The sequence below is a fragment of the Musca autumnalis genome, unplaced genomic scaffold (assembly GCF_047663935.1).
Source record: "Musca autumnalis isolate F117 unplaced genomic scaffold, ASM4766393v1 scaffold_2, whole genome shotgun sequence".
NCBI classification, from domain to species: Eukaryota; Metazoa; Arthropoda; class Insecta; order Diptera; family Muscidae; genus Musca; species Musca autumnalis.
The window spans coordinates 156915313-156931612 of record NW_027411755.1 but is presented as its reverse complement, the minus strand read 5'-3'; the positions used below and the strand labels follow the sequence as shown (position 1 = coordinate 156931612).

Genomic DNA, 16300 nt, shown 5'->3' with positions numbered 1-16300 from the left:
TTTCATACAATATACGTCAAATTAATCGTGATAATGCATTTAATCATCGTATAAGTGTATAGTCTAAACAAAGTTTTAAAGTTTTCATTGCTAGAACCTCTATTGGGTTTTTCAAAATATGCAAAGAGTGTTCCTAAAAATTACCGTTATAAAGGTGTTACACCAAAAAAATTTTTTGTGAAGACATTTCGTCGGTGTCATGCTTAAGTGTTCCATACGCCATTTTTGAGACCTGAATATTATCTTAACATCACCAAAATCAATAGTCTTCTTACTCTCGGGCATCCCAATACCCAAAATTTCGTGACGACCCGATCATAACTGCGACCTGTAACTTGATTACAAAATTTAGACGGACTGACGGACGGATCGACGTACATTGGAAGATCGATATTTTGTTCTATAAGGAAATTATATGATATAGTAATCTTTAAAACAGAAGTAAGGTGTCTTGCAAAGTGCGTGCAAAATAAAGTATATTTACTACAATTAACAATTAGACAATATCTTAAATAGTTTTTCCTTTATACCTAAAAAGAAAAACGTAATCTGACGGACAGATCGATATACATTGGCAGATTGATGCTTTGAGCTATAAGGAACTTATATATGATATTGTAATCCCTAAAACAGAACTAGGGTGCCTTACAAAGTGCGTGCAAACTAAACTAAATTTACTACAATTAAAAATTAGACAATATCTTAAATAGTTTTCCCTTATACCAAAAAAAAAAAATTAATCGTCAAATGTTAAACTAATTCTCTTATGCATCTCCTCTACGGTTTCATCCCATTGAGCACGATAAAGATTACCAGCAACTGGGCGTCCCAAATTATATTTTTCAGCAAATTTCTTTATTTTGTAATTCATGTGAGCTGCTCCATCTTTTGGGTCTATTACCTTTTCATCGAAATCCATTTTATTCGGTTGTTCATAGACCAGATACACATAACGCATCGATCCAGAATTTCGAGGCGGAAATGGACCTATATATTCGCAATACAGCTCGCCTTTTTCCACCTGATTGCCGGGAACATTTAAGACCAGCCAATGAATTGACTCAGCCCAACGAGGGTCCTTGGTGTCGGGTGCATCTGGGGAACCCATATAGACAGAATAATATTTATTAGGATCTACTGAAGGCCAATCGATATGGGGAATTGATGCCATATCGGCAGGCTTATACTCCAGACCGTCGCCAACCAGTAAACCATTTTCCATTTCCAACTGAAATATAAGGTGTTCATGATATAAAGAAGAAAAATTATTAGTAAAGAAAGAAATACCTTTAGTTTTTCTTTGGGAGCTTCATCAATCATGTCCGGTATAACTTTATAATCCTTGAAAATCTTTTCCAAATCATGCTCCGCAAAAGTGTAATGTGCCAGCAAAACCACCAGTAGTAAACTGGTAAACATTTTGCTTTGCAATGTTCGTATGTAGCTTCTAACTCGTTATGTCGAACAAATTCAAATCTAGCTGAGTTTATATAGTTGTAGCAAGCATGCAGAAAATTGATTGCTAATTATGTTTATTTTGCTAATAAATACAATATTTATTTTTTTAAATTGTCATATAATTTTAACAACTTGTCGTGGATTGTAACAATAAAGCAATGATTTATAAAAAATTAAATTATTGCAATATTATTTGATTGCTTTTATTATATAATAATTTAAACTCATGCAATGATAATATAGTTACAAAGTATTAAGTATCATTTGTTCTGTTGTTGTTATAGCAGCTTCTACAAGTACATGTAAATCTTTATTTTATTGATTGAGCTCTGCCTCCAGCACCAAGTTTAGAAAGGACGCCACCTGAATAGGATTCGTCCAAAGAGAGAGTGGAGTTAAGTTAGTCGGGTTGGCTGGGCAGTTAAACAGGTGCTGCGTAGTATGCGGACTGGTGCCACATGCTGGGCAGATATTCCGCGTGCCATCAATCTTGGCCCAGTAAGAATTGAGGCGGCTGCACCAACCAGATCTAAGTTGTGCCAACACGACTCTCGTTTGTCTTGGCAGCTGTTGTTCGTCTGCTGCGACGTGTGGTGGATGATCGTCGAGGACGATATTCGCACTGTAGGCTGCCATAGCCTCTGCAGCCGCATCAGTGTAAATGTCCCTTAAACCTGTCTGGTATGCACGTTGATCTAGAGGTTCTCTTTTATATCATTGGACCTCTCTCTCCAGATCTCGATAATTCTCCCTAACTTGCCTGGGGGGTTCAGGCATATTCACCAGATGGTGATTTGGATGGTCTTGCCTATAACTTCCAAGCAAGTACTGCCTCGTAAACATCCTGTTGTGTCGACGCACAGGAAGGATCTTGGTCTCCTCATGTAAATGGTCCACTGCATACATGAGGTGACGCCCTGTAGCTGTTCTCAGGGCAACATTCTGGCAGATTTGTAGTTTATCCCATTGCGTATCACTTACGTTAGCAAACCACGTTGGCGCCGCATAGCTTACCACAGACCGACCTATCGCGTTGTATGTGGTTAACAAGGTTTCTTTATCCGCACCCCAGATTATCGCAGATAACTGTAGTATGCTGGGGCGACTTATAAATGCTATCGAATAGGACCCCTAAGACTTTGGGGTAGTTTGAGGTCGGAATAATTGCACCGTCGACCTGCACATTCAGTCGGAGCTTCATTTGCGCCGTCCATGTGGTGAGCAGTGTGGCTGTTGACTTAGTGGTGGATATTTTGATATTCCTCTACAAGATCAATGAGATAGGCATTTAGCCTGTCACAAACGTTACCGATGTTGGGACCTGACGCCATGAGTGTACAATCATCCGCGTACGTAATTAACTCAATGCCATCGGTAGGACATGGGATTGCAGAGAGGTAGAGGTTAAACAGTTCCGGAGATATCACCCCTCCTTGGGGAACTCCCCGCTTCACTCTACGCGGTTTGGACTTTCTGTCTCTGAATTCCACGTATGACTGGCGACCACACAAATAGTTGATGATCCAGCGTTTCAGACAAGGCCGGAGGGCCTCGAACAGCCTAGCATGGCTGACCGTATCAAACGCTTTGGTCAGATCCAATGTTACATGGTTTGTCCTGGTTGAGTCCTCATCCAATATATGTGGAAATGGCGTGCGGTGCTGTTGTGGTACTATGCTGCTTCCGGAATCCGTGTCGATGGTCCGCAACTGGATAACACATTCTGATGCTGGGGAGGAGTAATGCCTCGAGTATCTTTGCTACTGGCGATAGACGTGAAATCGGCATGTATGACTCACCTCTACTGGCATGCTTGCCAGGTTTCACCCTGCCCATCTTCCAGGCATTTGGAACTATTTGGTTGGCTAGCGATAAGTTCAGGACCTTGCTTAAATACTCGACTCCTGGGTCATCCAGCTGTTTTAGCATCACCATAGAAATTCCGTCAGGTCCAAGCGCTTTGGATGACTTTGCGCATCGGATAACATCTGCAACATCATCCATCGTAAATTGTGGCGGTTCTTCCTCGGCTGGAAGAGATTGCAAACGACGCAAAATACTTCTCTTTGCCCGGTCGCTATCGTGGTGCTCGATAAAGTGTCGGCAGAAATAGCCAACGCACCTCATCGGATCTGTCACAGCCACGCCGTTAAACGTGACAGATGTCCGATCGTCTCTCCTACCAGGGTTCGATAGCGCCTTAACCGTTGTCCACAATTTATTACAGAACTTCCTCTCTGCTACCCGAACATCAGAGGGATTGGGCAGTTCTCTGAAGCGTTGATTAGTGAACTCTCTGAAACCTTGCCAATCCGCTTTTCCATGATTAATGAAAGTGCGGCGTTCAGAGGTTATTAAGTCTGGTGGTCTGTTTATGGAGATGAGGATTGGGAGATGGTCCGACCCAAGGGAAATGATGGGTTGCATGTCACGTCATTCGTCACACCGGGTGACACGATGGATATGTCAGGCGAACTGTGGCGTCCTCGTTCGCAGTGCTATCTGTGGAGCTAGATCTGTACCTCTCTGGTCATTCCCTAGAGCTGAATGCCATAACTCATGATACGCATTGAAGTCCCCTAGGACCAGCCGGTTATCACCTCGCAACAGAGATCAGATATTAGGTAAATAACGCGGGGCACAGCTATTGACCGGCGGGATATACACAGTCAGCAGTTCAATCTCGGCGGTTCAACACCTTACCGCTACCCCCATACACTTCAAGTATGGGTCCCTAGAGTCTAGCTCAGGCGTAGGTCTGCACTGGACAGACTGGTGCAGTAGAAATGCAAGCCCTCCATCCCCACTTCTCGTACGATCCTGGCGAAGAGCGTTGTATCCATCACAACTCCGAAGACTGCTGTTGTTGCTCAGCTTCGTTTCCTAGATCACCGCGACCATAATATTTCTCCGACTCATAAAGTTCACGATCTCATTGATCTTGGTTCGAAGACCATCGCAGTTAAACTGCAGGAATGTCACATCCTCAGGAACTGGGGCAGCAATACGCAGTGTTAATGGCTGCAGCTGATACTGCTGTCGGGGAGACTGCGGGGGAGTTTCATAATCCGATGATGTTGATGATGAAGACTAATTGGGGTTCATGTTTGTGCAGCACGAAGCAATATAAACCCTGTCGTAATACTCCCTCAGGAAGGTCAGGCCTGAACAGTTCCTGAAATGCACCCATCCTCGGCACACGTTGGATCTCATTGACACCTATGGTGGATGAGACGTTGATAAACGGTGCAAACCCATGGCCCGGGGTTACTTTCAATCCCGGCACGGACCAACAGAATCCGGAGCAGGCATTCCGGGACATGCCGCTCCCAAAATAAAAATAAAGGCGAACACGAACAAGTAGTTGCTGAAGTGAAGGCCCCTGGTCGAGAAGATGATTCCTCGGGTCAATCCGGTACATAGAACTGGCCGTCGCGGGATTGAAAACAAGTAGTCTTGAAATCCGATCGGGCCAATGACGTTGTTATACCCTTCACGGTTGGGACCCCAAAAGAAACAGTTGTTGTTATTGTTTCAACGCAATTATATTCATTCGTGTATAATTTCAATTATCCGGTTAAGGTTCCTCTGTATCCAGACTCAAAAAATCCCAACATTGGATTTGTTGTGTCCATAAGGAATCTGGAGACAGGTGAGTGGGGTTACCTGGGCAGCTAAACAAATGTAGTGTGTCGTGTGGTCTCAATCCACATAGAGAGCATTTATTGGGTATTATGCCATCAATTCGGGCCCCATACGAATTGAGACGACGGCGGCATCGTCCTAATCTTAACTGGGCTAAAACCACTCGTGTTTGCTTTGGCACCTGGAGTTATTATGCTGCGATGGTTGGATGGTAGTCCCCAAGTGCGGCAATCATATTGTATCTCTCTACTGCCTGTGCGACAGCATCAGTGTGAATGCTATTCAAGCCTAACTGATAGGCTCACTGGTGTAGAAGGTCCCGTTTATACCTCTATTGATCATGAAGATCTCTCCTGATGTGCGTGGGCGGGGAAAGCATGTCCACTAGATCCTGGCAGGTATGCTCACTGTGATAACATTCAAGCAGGAGAACATCTTGTCGTGTTGATGTATCGGTAAAACCTGCATCTACTTATGAAGATGGTCCACAGGTGTCACGAGGGAGGCATTATGGCAGGGAGGCATTCTGGCAGGTTTGGATATTCTTCCGCTGAGTAGCGCTTACATTTCCATAGCACGCTCGCGCCGCATTTTTACCACAGACTGGCTTGTTGCTTTATAAGAGCTCAACAAGGTCTCTTTGTCAGCATCTCAAGTGCTGCCGGCCAGCGACTCGAGGATCTTATTCCTATTTCTGATTATAGCCTCATCGAAATAATGGACGATATCCGATATGTTTGGACGATATCCGTGTCAGGCAATTTGGAGTCGATTTAGCAATGTCCGTCCGTCTAGCTGGATGATGCGCACGATAACTCCCGAACGGATGAACCGATTTGCTCCAAGATTTAGCTTTCGTAATTTTTTGTCCAAACTTAGTTTAAGTTCGAAGATGGGCCATATCGGTCCACTCCTTGAGGTACCTCCCCCACAAAAGTTCGAAAATGTTCGGAACATTTTTGCACAAGATAACTCTTGAAAGGAGCAACCGATTTGGTCCATTCTTTGCACATCGTGAAATTTCTACCAGGTATAGATGAGGTTCTAAAATGGACTCTACGGCCACTCCTTCGGGTACCTCGCACAAAAAATTTCGGAAAAGTTCAGTGTAGGACCTGCCCTCGGATCGTTTTGATTTTTGTTGTAGCAACTTGTTTTCGCTGTCCCTATTATGAAAGTACAAGTTTTATCAGGGGTAAGTCCATACTTCCTGAGAAAATAGCCCGAAAGCTGTAAAAATCCCTAAGACACTACGCGTACGATAACTCTCGAACGGATCAGCCGATTCCGTCCAAAATTTGGGCTTCGAAATATTTAGTCCAAACTAAGTTTAAGTTTGAAGACTGGCACTGTCGGTCCACTCCTTCGGGTACCTCACCCACAAAAGTTAAACATTTTTGTTTAAGCGCAGTTTAGGATCTGTTCGAAGACCCTTTGGAAAATTATACCGATGTTATTCTTTGTGGTCCTGCTTAAGCGATTTTTTGTTTGTGTCTTGGGCAAGTGCATGCTTCCTGACATCGTGGCTCAAAATCTCTAAGTTATACGATGGCCAACTAAAATGACTGGCGGGCACAAAATCAATCAAAAGTAATGAATCCCAAAATAAGATCCACTTCCAAAATGGACTATGTCGGTCTATTCCTTCAAGTACATCCTCAGCAACAAATTTTACTTTCATACCAAATATATTTTTTGTCGGCAAATTTCAAAAATCCGTAGATTCGATACTGTCAGTAGATGGACGTTTCAATTTACACAGGCAGAGGGTATATCTCTGACGGCAAAGCCGACTGATACTTTGTTACTTGTTCTTTTCTGACCACGCGTTTTTTCCTTGATATGGTGGAATCAAATGAAGGTATCAAATAAAGTCTTCGCAGTCAGGGCTGATGACCCATCAATTCCACGTTTTGTCCGGTCAAACAGGTACTGGTTTGAATCGATGTGTAAGAGCTCGCATTGTCATGATGCAGAATTATTAGTCTTCTCTTGTTCGTTTTTCGAATTTCTAAGGAGACTTCAGGCAAACATATCGTAGTAGACCACTCACAATTAACCGTCCTACATTTTTCAAGCCGTATAGTCGCCACACGGTCACTTTTGCCGAAGAAACAGGCGACCATTTGCTTCGATGTGCTTCATAAACGAACAACTTTCGTTGGATTTGGCTCACTTTCGAAGACCCAAACCTTCACTTCCTGTTTTGTTTCGGGCTCCTAAGCATAGATCCAAGATTCGTCGTCTGAGATGATGTTATAAATGTCGTTTGAAGCACCGCGATCGTTTTTATTCACAAATTCTTTGCATGAAACCACAAGAGCCTTTTTTGAGCGATTGTCCAATTTTGCTAGATCTAACGAGAAAAATCAATTTTTGCAACCATATGTTCATGCAATATCAAATGTTAGTTGGTGGGAGAAATTCCCAAGGGTGCCTCTATCTCATGGTATATAACATGGCGATCTTTCATTAACCATTCACACACGTCTTAATTTTTTTCTGGCACAACGGCCGATTTTGGGCGTCTCTAACGACCTTCGTTTTTTGGCGAGGGCCGGCCCAGATTGAATTCATTAAAGCAGTTTTTCATAATGCTATACGACGACCCTTTATCGCCATGCAAAGATTAAATTTGATCGATGCACTCTTGCCGTGATTATCCACGTCGAATGTTGTGAAAAATGATCGGACGAAAATGGTTACAAGTAAATTCCATTTTTTTGCAAAGTGATTTTTTTTCAAGTCACTGTAAACAACACAACACATGGTCGTATGACAAACTGTCCTGAGTACGTCTAGGCTTAAAACTCTCAAACTTTCCAAAAACAATTTCAAATGACGCCTGGCAACACGCAGCGTGCCCTAGGTAAGATAGTTTTCGTGCAGCCCTCGTATGCCAGAACAATTTTTGGAATGTCCCTAATTGAAGCGGAAATATACGCATACTTGTTTTGCCCAATGCGACCCCTGAATATTATCTGCACATCACCAAAATCAATAAGCTTCTTACTCCCTGGACATCCCAACATTTTGTGACGATCCGATTAAAACTGCGACCTGTAGTGTGATTAAAAAATTTAGACAGACTGATCGACACACATTGCCAAATCGTTGCTTTGAGCTATAAGCAACTTATAATACCCTCCCCACATAATAATAAACTTTAAAAGAGAAATAGGGTGTCTTGCAAAGTGCGTGCAAACTAACATTTATTTACTACAATTAAAAATTAGACAATATCTTTAATAGTTTTTCCATTACATACATCCAAAGAATCTTAATCGTCAAATGTTAAACTAATTCTCTTATGCATCTCCTCTACGGTTTCATCCCATTGAGCACGATAAACATTACCAGCAACTGGGCGTCCCAAATTATATTTTTCAGCAAATTTCTTTATTTTGTAATTCATGTGACCTGCTCCATCTTTTGGGTCCATTACCTTTTCATCGAAATCCATTTTATTCGGTTGTTCATAGACCAGATACACATAACGCAAAGCTCCAGCATTTCGAGGCGGAAATGGACCTATATATTCGCAATATAGTTCACCTTTTTCCACCTGATTGCCGGGAACATTTAAGACCAGCCAATGCATTGATTCAGCCCAACGATGATCCCTGACGCTGGGTGCATCTGGACAACCCATATAGACAGAATAATATTTATTAGGATCTGCTGAAGGCCAATCGATATGGGGAATTGATGACATGTCGGCAGGTTTATACTCCAGACCATCGCCAACCAGTAACCCATTGTCCATTTCCAACTGAAATAAAAGGTGTTCGTGATATAAAGAAGAAAAATTACACTGTGAACCGAAATGTTGGGGCAGAGGTAATTCCTTTTGGGGATGAAAGCCATTGGTGAGTATATTCAGAATCCCGAAGGACTGATACGCTGTGAGTCGAACTTCCGAGTTACCGCTATAGAAGTACCACAAGATGACGTTTTTCAGCTTCGAAAAGTTCTGCAAAAATGTTTAGGTACGGCTTTCAATGACAACTAATCGATTTTGTCTTGTTTTCATGGTACTTTTGTGCATTTACCCGGGTTTTGTTCAGAAAAATACTCTATATTTTGTTTTTTGTATATGGGCATATTTGTAGAAATTTAACTTATGTTGAAGCGCATTGTAACACGCGAACTGTAGTACATCAACACTAACTCTGAACGTATATCGGTAAAATGAACTGTTTTAGCACGATTCACCGAGGGATTTTTTAAAATAATTATTTGTGGGGAAGCTGTGACCACATTAATGTAAAAAAATAGGGAAAAATGTGTTGAAGCAAACACGTTTTTTTGTTATTGTCCAATTATTAGCTTTAGAACACAATGCACAGCTTAATTCTTAAGGAGAAAGTTAAAGAATACACTTCAGACATTAAGCTTCCTACGTATCATTTTTTCGAATTTTCACTTTAACCGCGTTAAAAGGATGCTGACATTTTGAAGCAAAATAACTGGTGGTTTTGGAATTTTTGCTCTAATCCGGCGCAACTAGATTTGTCTAAAAGCTTGTTATGTGATTGTAGTACTCGGGAATTCGCATTTTTTTGTGTAAAAGTCGAGCGTGAGATCTTTATAGAATCGACACTATCTGCGCTCAAAGTCAACATTTTTGTGCGTAAATTTTTCTGATAAACCTATTTTTTGGTCCAAATTTTACAACTGTCTTACGATTTCCGTGGAAACCAGCGTAAAATTAGTTTTTTTGCGTTCTGAATCTAATAAGCCATGGCGCATACAAATCCATTCACTAGATCGGCGGATTGATACCCCTCAAATTTCGGAAATTTGCAAAAAATGTTTTTTTTTAATATCGCGTATTAAAACGCGTTTTGGATAGATAATTTTTACTTAATAAATAGAACTATAGGCCTGTATAAAATGTGCAAAAACAGATATTTAAAAACTATCAGGAATCAGGAGATAAAATAGATTTTTTTCTGAAAATTGAGTGAGATGCTACATCCACGGTTATTGATGGATCGCACTGAAATAGCATAGAATGATGTATTTTTTACTGTTTTTACACCCTAATATGCAACAGATGCTACATCGTGGTCACCAAATATCAAATAAAAAGGATTGATTCGCTGTTGTCAATTGTACCTTTTCTCTCAAAAGTTTTTGAAAAGTTGCTTCATAAACAAATGTCAGAGTACATATAACGGGAATGTCTATTAACAACAGCTCAGTCTGGATTTCGAGCAAATCATTGCTGTATTAGCGCTTTGATTGAAGTTTCGGAGTCGGTAAGGAGCGACATAGATGACAATAAAGCAGTTCTATTAGTATTGCTTGATCACTCAAAAGCTTTTGACACTGTTGATCATAATAATCTGTGTTTTAATCTACGCCATTTTTTTAATTTTGCAAAAACTTCAACTAAACTCATAAAAACGTACTTAACCATTAGGAGTATGCAAAGGAGTTCCTCAGGGTTCCATATTGGGACCACTTTTTTTCTCTCTGTATGCAAATGACCTTCCACTACAACTTGTTTACAGCAAAATTCACTTGTATGCTGATGATGTCCAAATCTATATTAGTAGCCAATTTAATGGAATAAATGAGTGCGTCCAAAAACTCAATAAAGACCTCGAAAGGGTAGGCAAATGGGCTAGTGCCGTAATCCACACAAATCAAAGTGCCTTTTCATTCACAAACAATAACAAAAAATTACGGATGGATGACATTAATATCCTTGTCAATCAAGAAAAAATTTCACTTGTCACAAGTATAAAAAACCTTGGTGTAGTATTCAATTCTTCTCTTAGCTGGACGTCAATATGGCTGTAGGACAGACTTATTCAAAATTGCCTGCGTTATGGCTCACACACTCCTCCATACATAAGAGAACTTTTGGCCAAATCTTACTTGATACCAGGATTAATTTACGGATGTGAGCTCTTTGCTTTTTGTGATGCACAAAGTCGAAATAAGTTAAACGTGGCTTACAATAGCATTATTGGTTATGTGCATGGTTTAAGTAGAATGCAACGTGTTGGTCAATTTTCCAAAACTTTATATGGGATCAGCTTGCAGTCTCCCAGAACATTAATAATTGTTCCACAAACATCCCAGATGGGACAAGGGAGACTTCTCTCATATCAATGAGTGCACGCCGATATATATTGGCTCAATGATATGGGACCTACTTTTTATTGCCGAGTCCGAACGGCGTGTCTTACGACACCACTTGTAGAGAAGTTTTTCATGGCTTAAATACTCAGGAAATGTCGCCAGCATTACTGAGGGGGAATTTTGCCACCGTTGAGAATTTGATGTTGCTTGGCCTGGGCCCAGAATATTATTATTCATAAAATAATATACAAAAAGACACCTAAGTACCTGTTTGGATGGCTCAGATTTGCAAGATCGAAAAAGGGAAAATAGTTAAAACCGTACAAGTTAAAACAGTACGCCTATGGAATACTCTTCCCTTTGAAATTCAAGGTATCAGCAATGCATCAACATTTAAATTTAAACTATTAAATCATTTTCATAATTTTGAAGCGGTTATCGAAATGTAAGCCTTTTAATTTTTTTTATTACTTTTATGTCATTATTAATAATAATTTCAAGTTAAATCTCAAAATATGAACTTTAATTTAAATATTTTTTATTTACTTTTTAATTCATTGTGTTTAATTTACATAAAATCATTCAATTTGTCTTAGTTTAAGGGGATATTTTAATTTTTCTATTTGAGTCTTAGTCTTCTGGGGCTATAAGGTCTATTTTAAATCAATGAAAAATAAGATTATTTATTTCATTTTTCTACCCGACGTTTCGTTGGGGTTTTCCAACATTTTCAGGGGTAACTTTTATTCGATCTGATAACATATATACACATAAAATACACAAAAATACACAAAATTTCTTATTAGTGGATATATTTTGTAATTATAATTCCTTCACTATAATTTATAAAATGCTAACCTTGTTGTGTAGGAACAAACAAATATCTAAATAAATAAATAAAACAAGTATTTTCGAAAATCGGATGCGCATTATGTCATTTCCACTACTACGCGGTTTCTATGCGCTTCAAAAGTTGTAATATTTACTTTAACTTTATTTTAATTTTATATCACAATTCGAAGTCCTCGTGATTTAATATAATGATCTAAACACTTTCGCCAATAGATAAACTATAAAGCAAACATTTGCTGCAACGGAATATATTAATTGTTGCACGAAATTTTGACGAAAAAGAGAAAGAACTCGAACTTTTTTTCTTCAACTTTTCTTTTAAAATCACAAAACAACAAATTTAGAATAATATAATTTTTATTTTTTTCCTCATATTTTCTTCGCATTTTTGCAAATAACATGAATATTATAGCTCCGACCTTCACACCATTGGCTTTATTTTATTTCTCACAATGTCTGGATGCTGTTGTATGTATTTTTTTACATATTGTTTGTAAGCATAAACTCTATTAATTCAAAACAAGTAAGAAAAGTCTATAGTCGGACGGAGCCGACCATGGGATACCCTATACCACTATCCCTGGACAATCGCTCTCCACGGAACTTCTTTTCAATGATTGTGAAAATTTAATTATCAAATATTAGAGATGTAATGTATAATACTTATGACCAAAACCAAAAAGTTATCTAGCATGACAAATACATTTTTGTAGCAGGAAAGGAAAATTTAGTTCACACCAACTAAAATGTAATGAAACTCACTTATGTAGTACTACTACTTCCGTTGTTTAACCGCTACGTTATTGAAATTTTTACCAATTTCACACAAAAGTTTCAGTCCATTTAACCCGCTAAGTATTATCTGATCTTCACGTTGGTTTGTACGCTTCTTCTTCTTCTTCATCATAAACTTAAACTTTGTTTAAAATTTTGCGGGTTGTTATTTTGACCTACAGAGCCGCTACAAAATTGGTTAAAATTTTGTTTTTGGTCCATTTCATTCCCTGAACATTTCACGATCATCAGCAAAAACGAATCATTTCTATTCTGGCCCGAACCCAACCTCCTTAAAAAATTCGTTGCAATCGGTCCATAATTGCGGCCTTAAGCTTGTTTACAATTTTTAATGGACGGACACACATCGCTAAATCGCTTTATCTCGTCGGGATATGAATTTTGGCATACCAAATAAGGGGTCTAGGACGAATATTTCGTGGTGTTACATAAACTAAAAAATGTGGTTCTCTACACAGAACCCATTATATATTAGGCAGTAGGCCCGTTATCTAGCAAACACTTTATTGCAATTTACATCAGAAGAAAGGTCAGTAGTTTTTTCCCATATGCAGGCTACTTTGCGAAATATATGTCCTCAAGGAATTAAAATATCGACCAAAAATAACATTCTTATATTTTTTATACAAAAGTAATGGTCCATTTCACCCGCTAAATAATATCAGATCATCATTCAAAGTTGTAGGCATCTTTTTCGACCTATACTCTTACCCGGTGCAAAATTTCGTGACTATTGATGTATAATTGAGACTTCTAGCGAGTTTATTATTACACTACAAAAAAATAACGGAATATATTAGGCTGTAACTCTGTTATCTGATCATGCACACCAACATAATTGGCATCAATTGAAAGGTCAAGCGTTCCACTTTCAAGTATATCTCACTTGTCCGGAATGTTACTTCCAGGAATTAAGATATAAGCTGTATATTAAAAATTTTCACAATTTTCACACAAAAGTTTTGGTCCATTTAACCCTCTAAATATTATCCGATCGCCATCTCAAATTGCAAGCTTCTCCTTTGTGATATACTCTTACCTTATTAAAAATTACGCGTTGATCGGATTATTATTGAGACCTACAGAGCCGCTAGAAAATTTGATAAATATTATGTTTTTGGTCCATTTCACCCGCTAAATATTTCACGATCATCATCAATAAGAATAGGGATCTATTCTGATCTAAACCCGACCTCCATACAAAATTTCGTGACGATCGGTCCATAATTGCGACCTGGAGCGTGTTTACAATTTATAATGGACAGACGGACGGACGGACTGACGGACGGACTTACATCTCAAAATCGCTTTATCTCGTCGAGATATGAAGATTGGTATACCACATTGGGGGACTCCGACGAATATTTCGCGGTGTTACATGCATTTTTACCAAAACAAACTTATAATACCCTTTTCCACATTGTGGTATAGGGTATAAATATATTTGCAAATAAGTACAAATTTGTAATAAATTTGATTTTTCGCGAATCCATTGAAACATTTTTGGATTTTTTTGACATCATCGTCAAGGGTACACGATTATTTTAGGATTTTTTCTAAATATTAAAATTAAAAGGTCATATCTTTTGCGCGCAACGGCCAAGGTTATTAACAAAAATATATTTGGAATGACGATTTTTTCTTAATCTATGTAGCATCAACAATTTTTGTTTTTTTTTTTTTTTAAGGAAAACTCAATTCTAGCAATTTTTGCCCATATTCGTTATTTATTTATGTTATACAAAACATAGTTTTTTTCTGAGACAAAACAGGGTAAATCTCACAAATGACCATGAAAACGCGACAAAATCGATTAGTTGTCAATGAGAGTCTTACCTAAAATTTTCTGAGCGACATTTTTGCAGAACATTTCGAAGCTGAAAAATGTCATCTCGTGGTACTTTTATAGCGGTTCTTAAAATAACGGACGAAAAGGACATTGAAGGAAGCGTGTTAGAAATTTCAGCACGCCATAACTCGGAAGTTCGACTCACGACCGATCTGTCCTTCAAGATTCTTAATATACTCACCCAGGGGTATCATCCCCAAAAGGAATTATTTCTGCCCCAGATTTTCACCTCCATTTTGTGTCACAGTGTTATTAGTAAAGAAAGGAATACCTTTAGTTTTTCTTTAGGAGCTTCATCAATCATTTCCGGTATAACATTATAATCCTTGAAAATCTTTTCCAAATCCTCCTCTGCAAATCCTCCTCTGTAATGTGCCAGCAAAACGACCAGTAATAAAGTGGTAAACATTTTGGTTTGCAATGTTCGTTTGTAGCTTCTAACTTGTTATCTCGAATAACATCAAATCTAGCTGAGTTTATATAGTTGTAGCAAGCATGCAGAAAATTGATTGCTAATTATGTTTATTTTGCTAATAAATACAATATTTATTTTTTTAAATTGACAAATAATTTATTTTATATAATTTTAACAACTTGTCGTGAATTGTAACAATAACGCAATGATTTATAAAAAATTAAATTATCGCAATATTATTTGATATATAATAATTTAAACTCATGCAATGACAATAGAGAAAGTATTAAGTGTCATTTGTTCACGATGTGGTCGGCGAGTATATTGCTATTCGATCGGGCCAATGACGTTGTTAACACGTCACGGCACACTGGTCCCAACCTGCTACAAATATCGAAAAATCGATATCAGCAAATCTATGCGACAATTCAGCAAATTGTCTCTAAACATATCATATTTTAATATTCCAGCACTGTTTTTGTAATTTATAAAGGTATTTAACAAAACAAAACAGAAGAAGTTGACACTTACGTATGATCTCTTAAAAGCTTTAAATACATCAGTAAGGTTGTGACTTCTTACAAGGCAAGTAACTCAAAATTGAAAGGATAAAATTATTTTTTTCGATATGGAAGTTATAGTACAAGGTTTTCTAATTACTTTGACATAAAAATTTGTGCACATTATTTGCATAAAATGTGCTGGGAATCACATTTTAATAGTACTTTTTTGTGTATTTTTTTTCCAAGTCCTAAAAATTGAAGTTGGGTTTTACTAACTTCGCCATCCTTCGCCACTCTCCAAATTTTTTGAAGAATGTTCGAAATAGTGTCAAATTTACAAAAAATTTGGTTCCAGCTGCATATATTTGCATTTCCGTGTGTGACATTAAAAATACTGAAGATGCCTCTGGTCGTTTCAGTGAATATGCTGTATTAATGTATTCTCAGTTTCTTCTTTGTTTTGCATTTTAATTGTTTGTTTTGTTTTTTTTTTAAGGTTTTACACATTTTTGTTGTGGGATCTACTTATGAGTGTATTTTTTACATGTGTATATTTATACCATATACCACAATGTAGAAAAGGGTATTACAAGTTTGTTTTGGTAAAAATGCATGTAACACCGCGAAATATTCGTCGGAGACCACCAATGTGGTATACCAATCTTCAGCTCCAGGCCGCAATTATGA

At 38.3% G+C, this 16300-nt stretch overlaps 2 protein-coding genes across 2 annotated transcripts; both read right to left on the bottom strand.

Annotated features, from left to right (window-relative positions):
- Positions 1 to 442: 442 nt before the first annotated feature.
- LOC141394779 (putative odorant-binding protein A5) lies at positions 443 to 1487 on the bottom strand. Its single transcript, XM_073969661.1, has 2 exons — positions 1288 to 1487; positions 443 to 1228 (listed from the first exon to the last, which is right to left on the bottom strand). Exons 1-2 carry the CDS (start codon positions 1417 to 1419, stop codon positions 737 to 739), a joined length of 624 nt encoding a protein of 207 aa, XP_073825762.1. The 5' UTR covers positions 1420 to 1487; the 3' UTR covers positions 443 to 736.
- A 6794-nt stretch (positions 1488 to 8281) lies between these two features.
- On the bottom strand, positions 8282 to 15154 carry LOC141394778 (putative odorant-binding protein A5). Its single transcript, XM_073969660.1, has 2 exons — positions 14967 to 15154; positions 8282 to 8875 (listed from the first exon to the last, which is right to left on the bottom strand). The coding sequence occupies exons 1-2, from the start codon at positions 15102 to 15104 to the stop codon at positions 8384 to 8386; spliced, it is 630 nt and encodes a 209-aa protein (XP_073825761.1). The 5' UTR covers positions 15105 to 15154; the 3' UTR covers positions 8282 to 8383.
- Positions 15155 to 16300: the final 1146 nt, after the last annotated feature.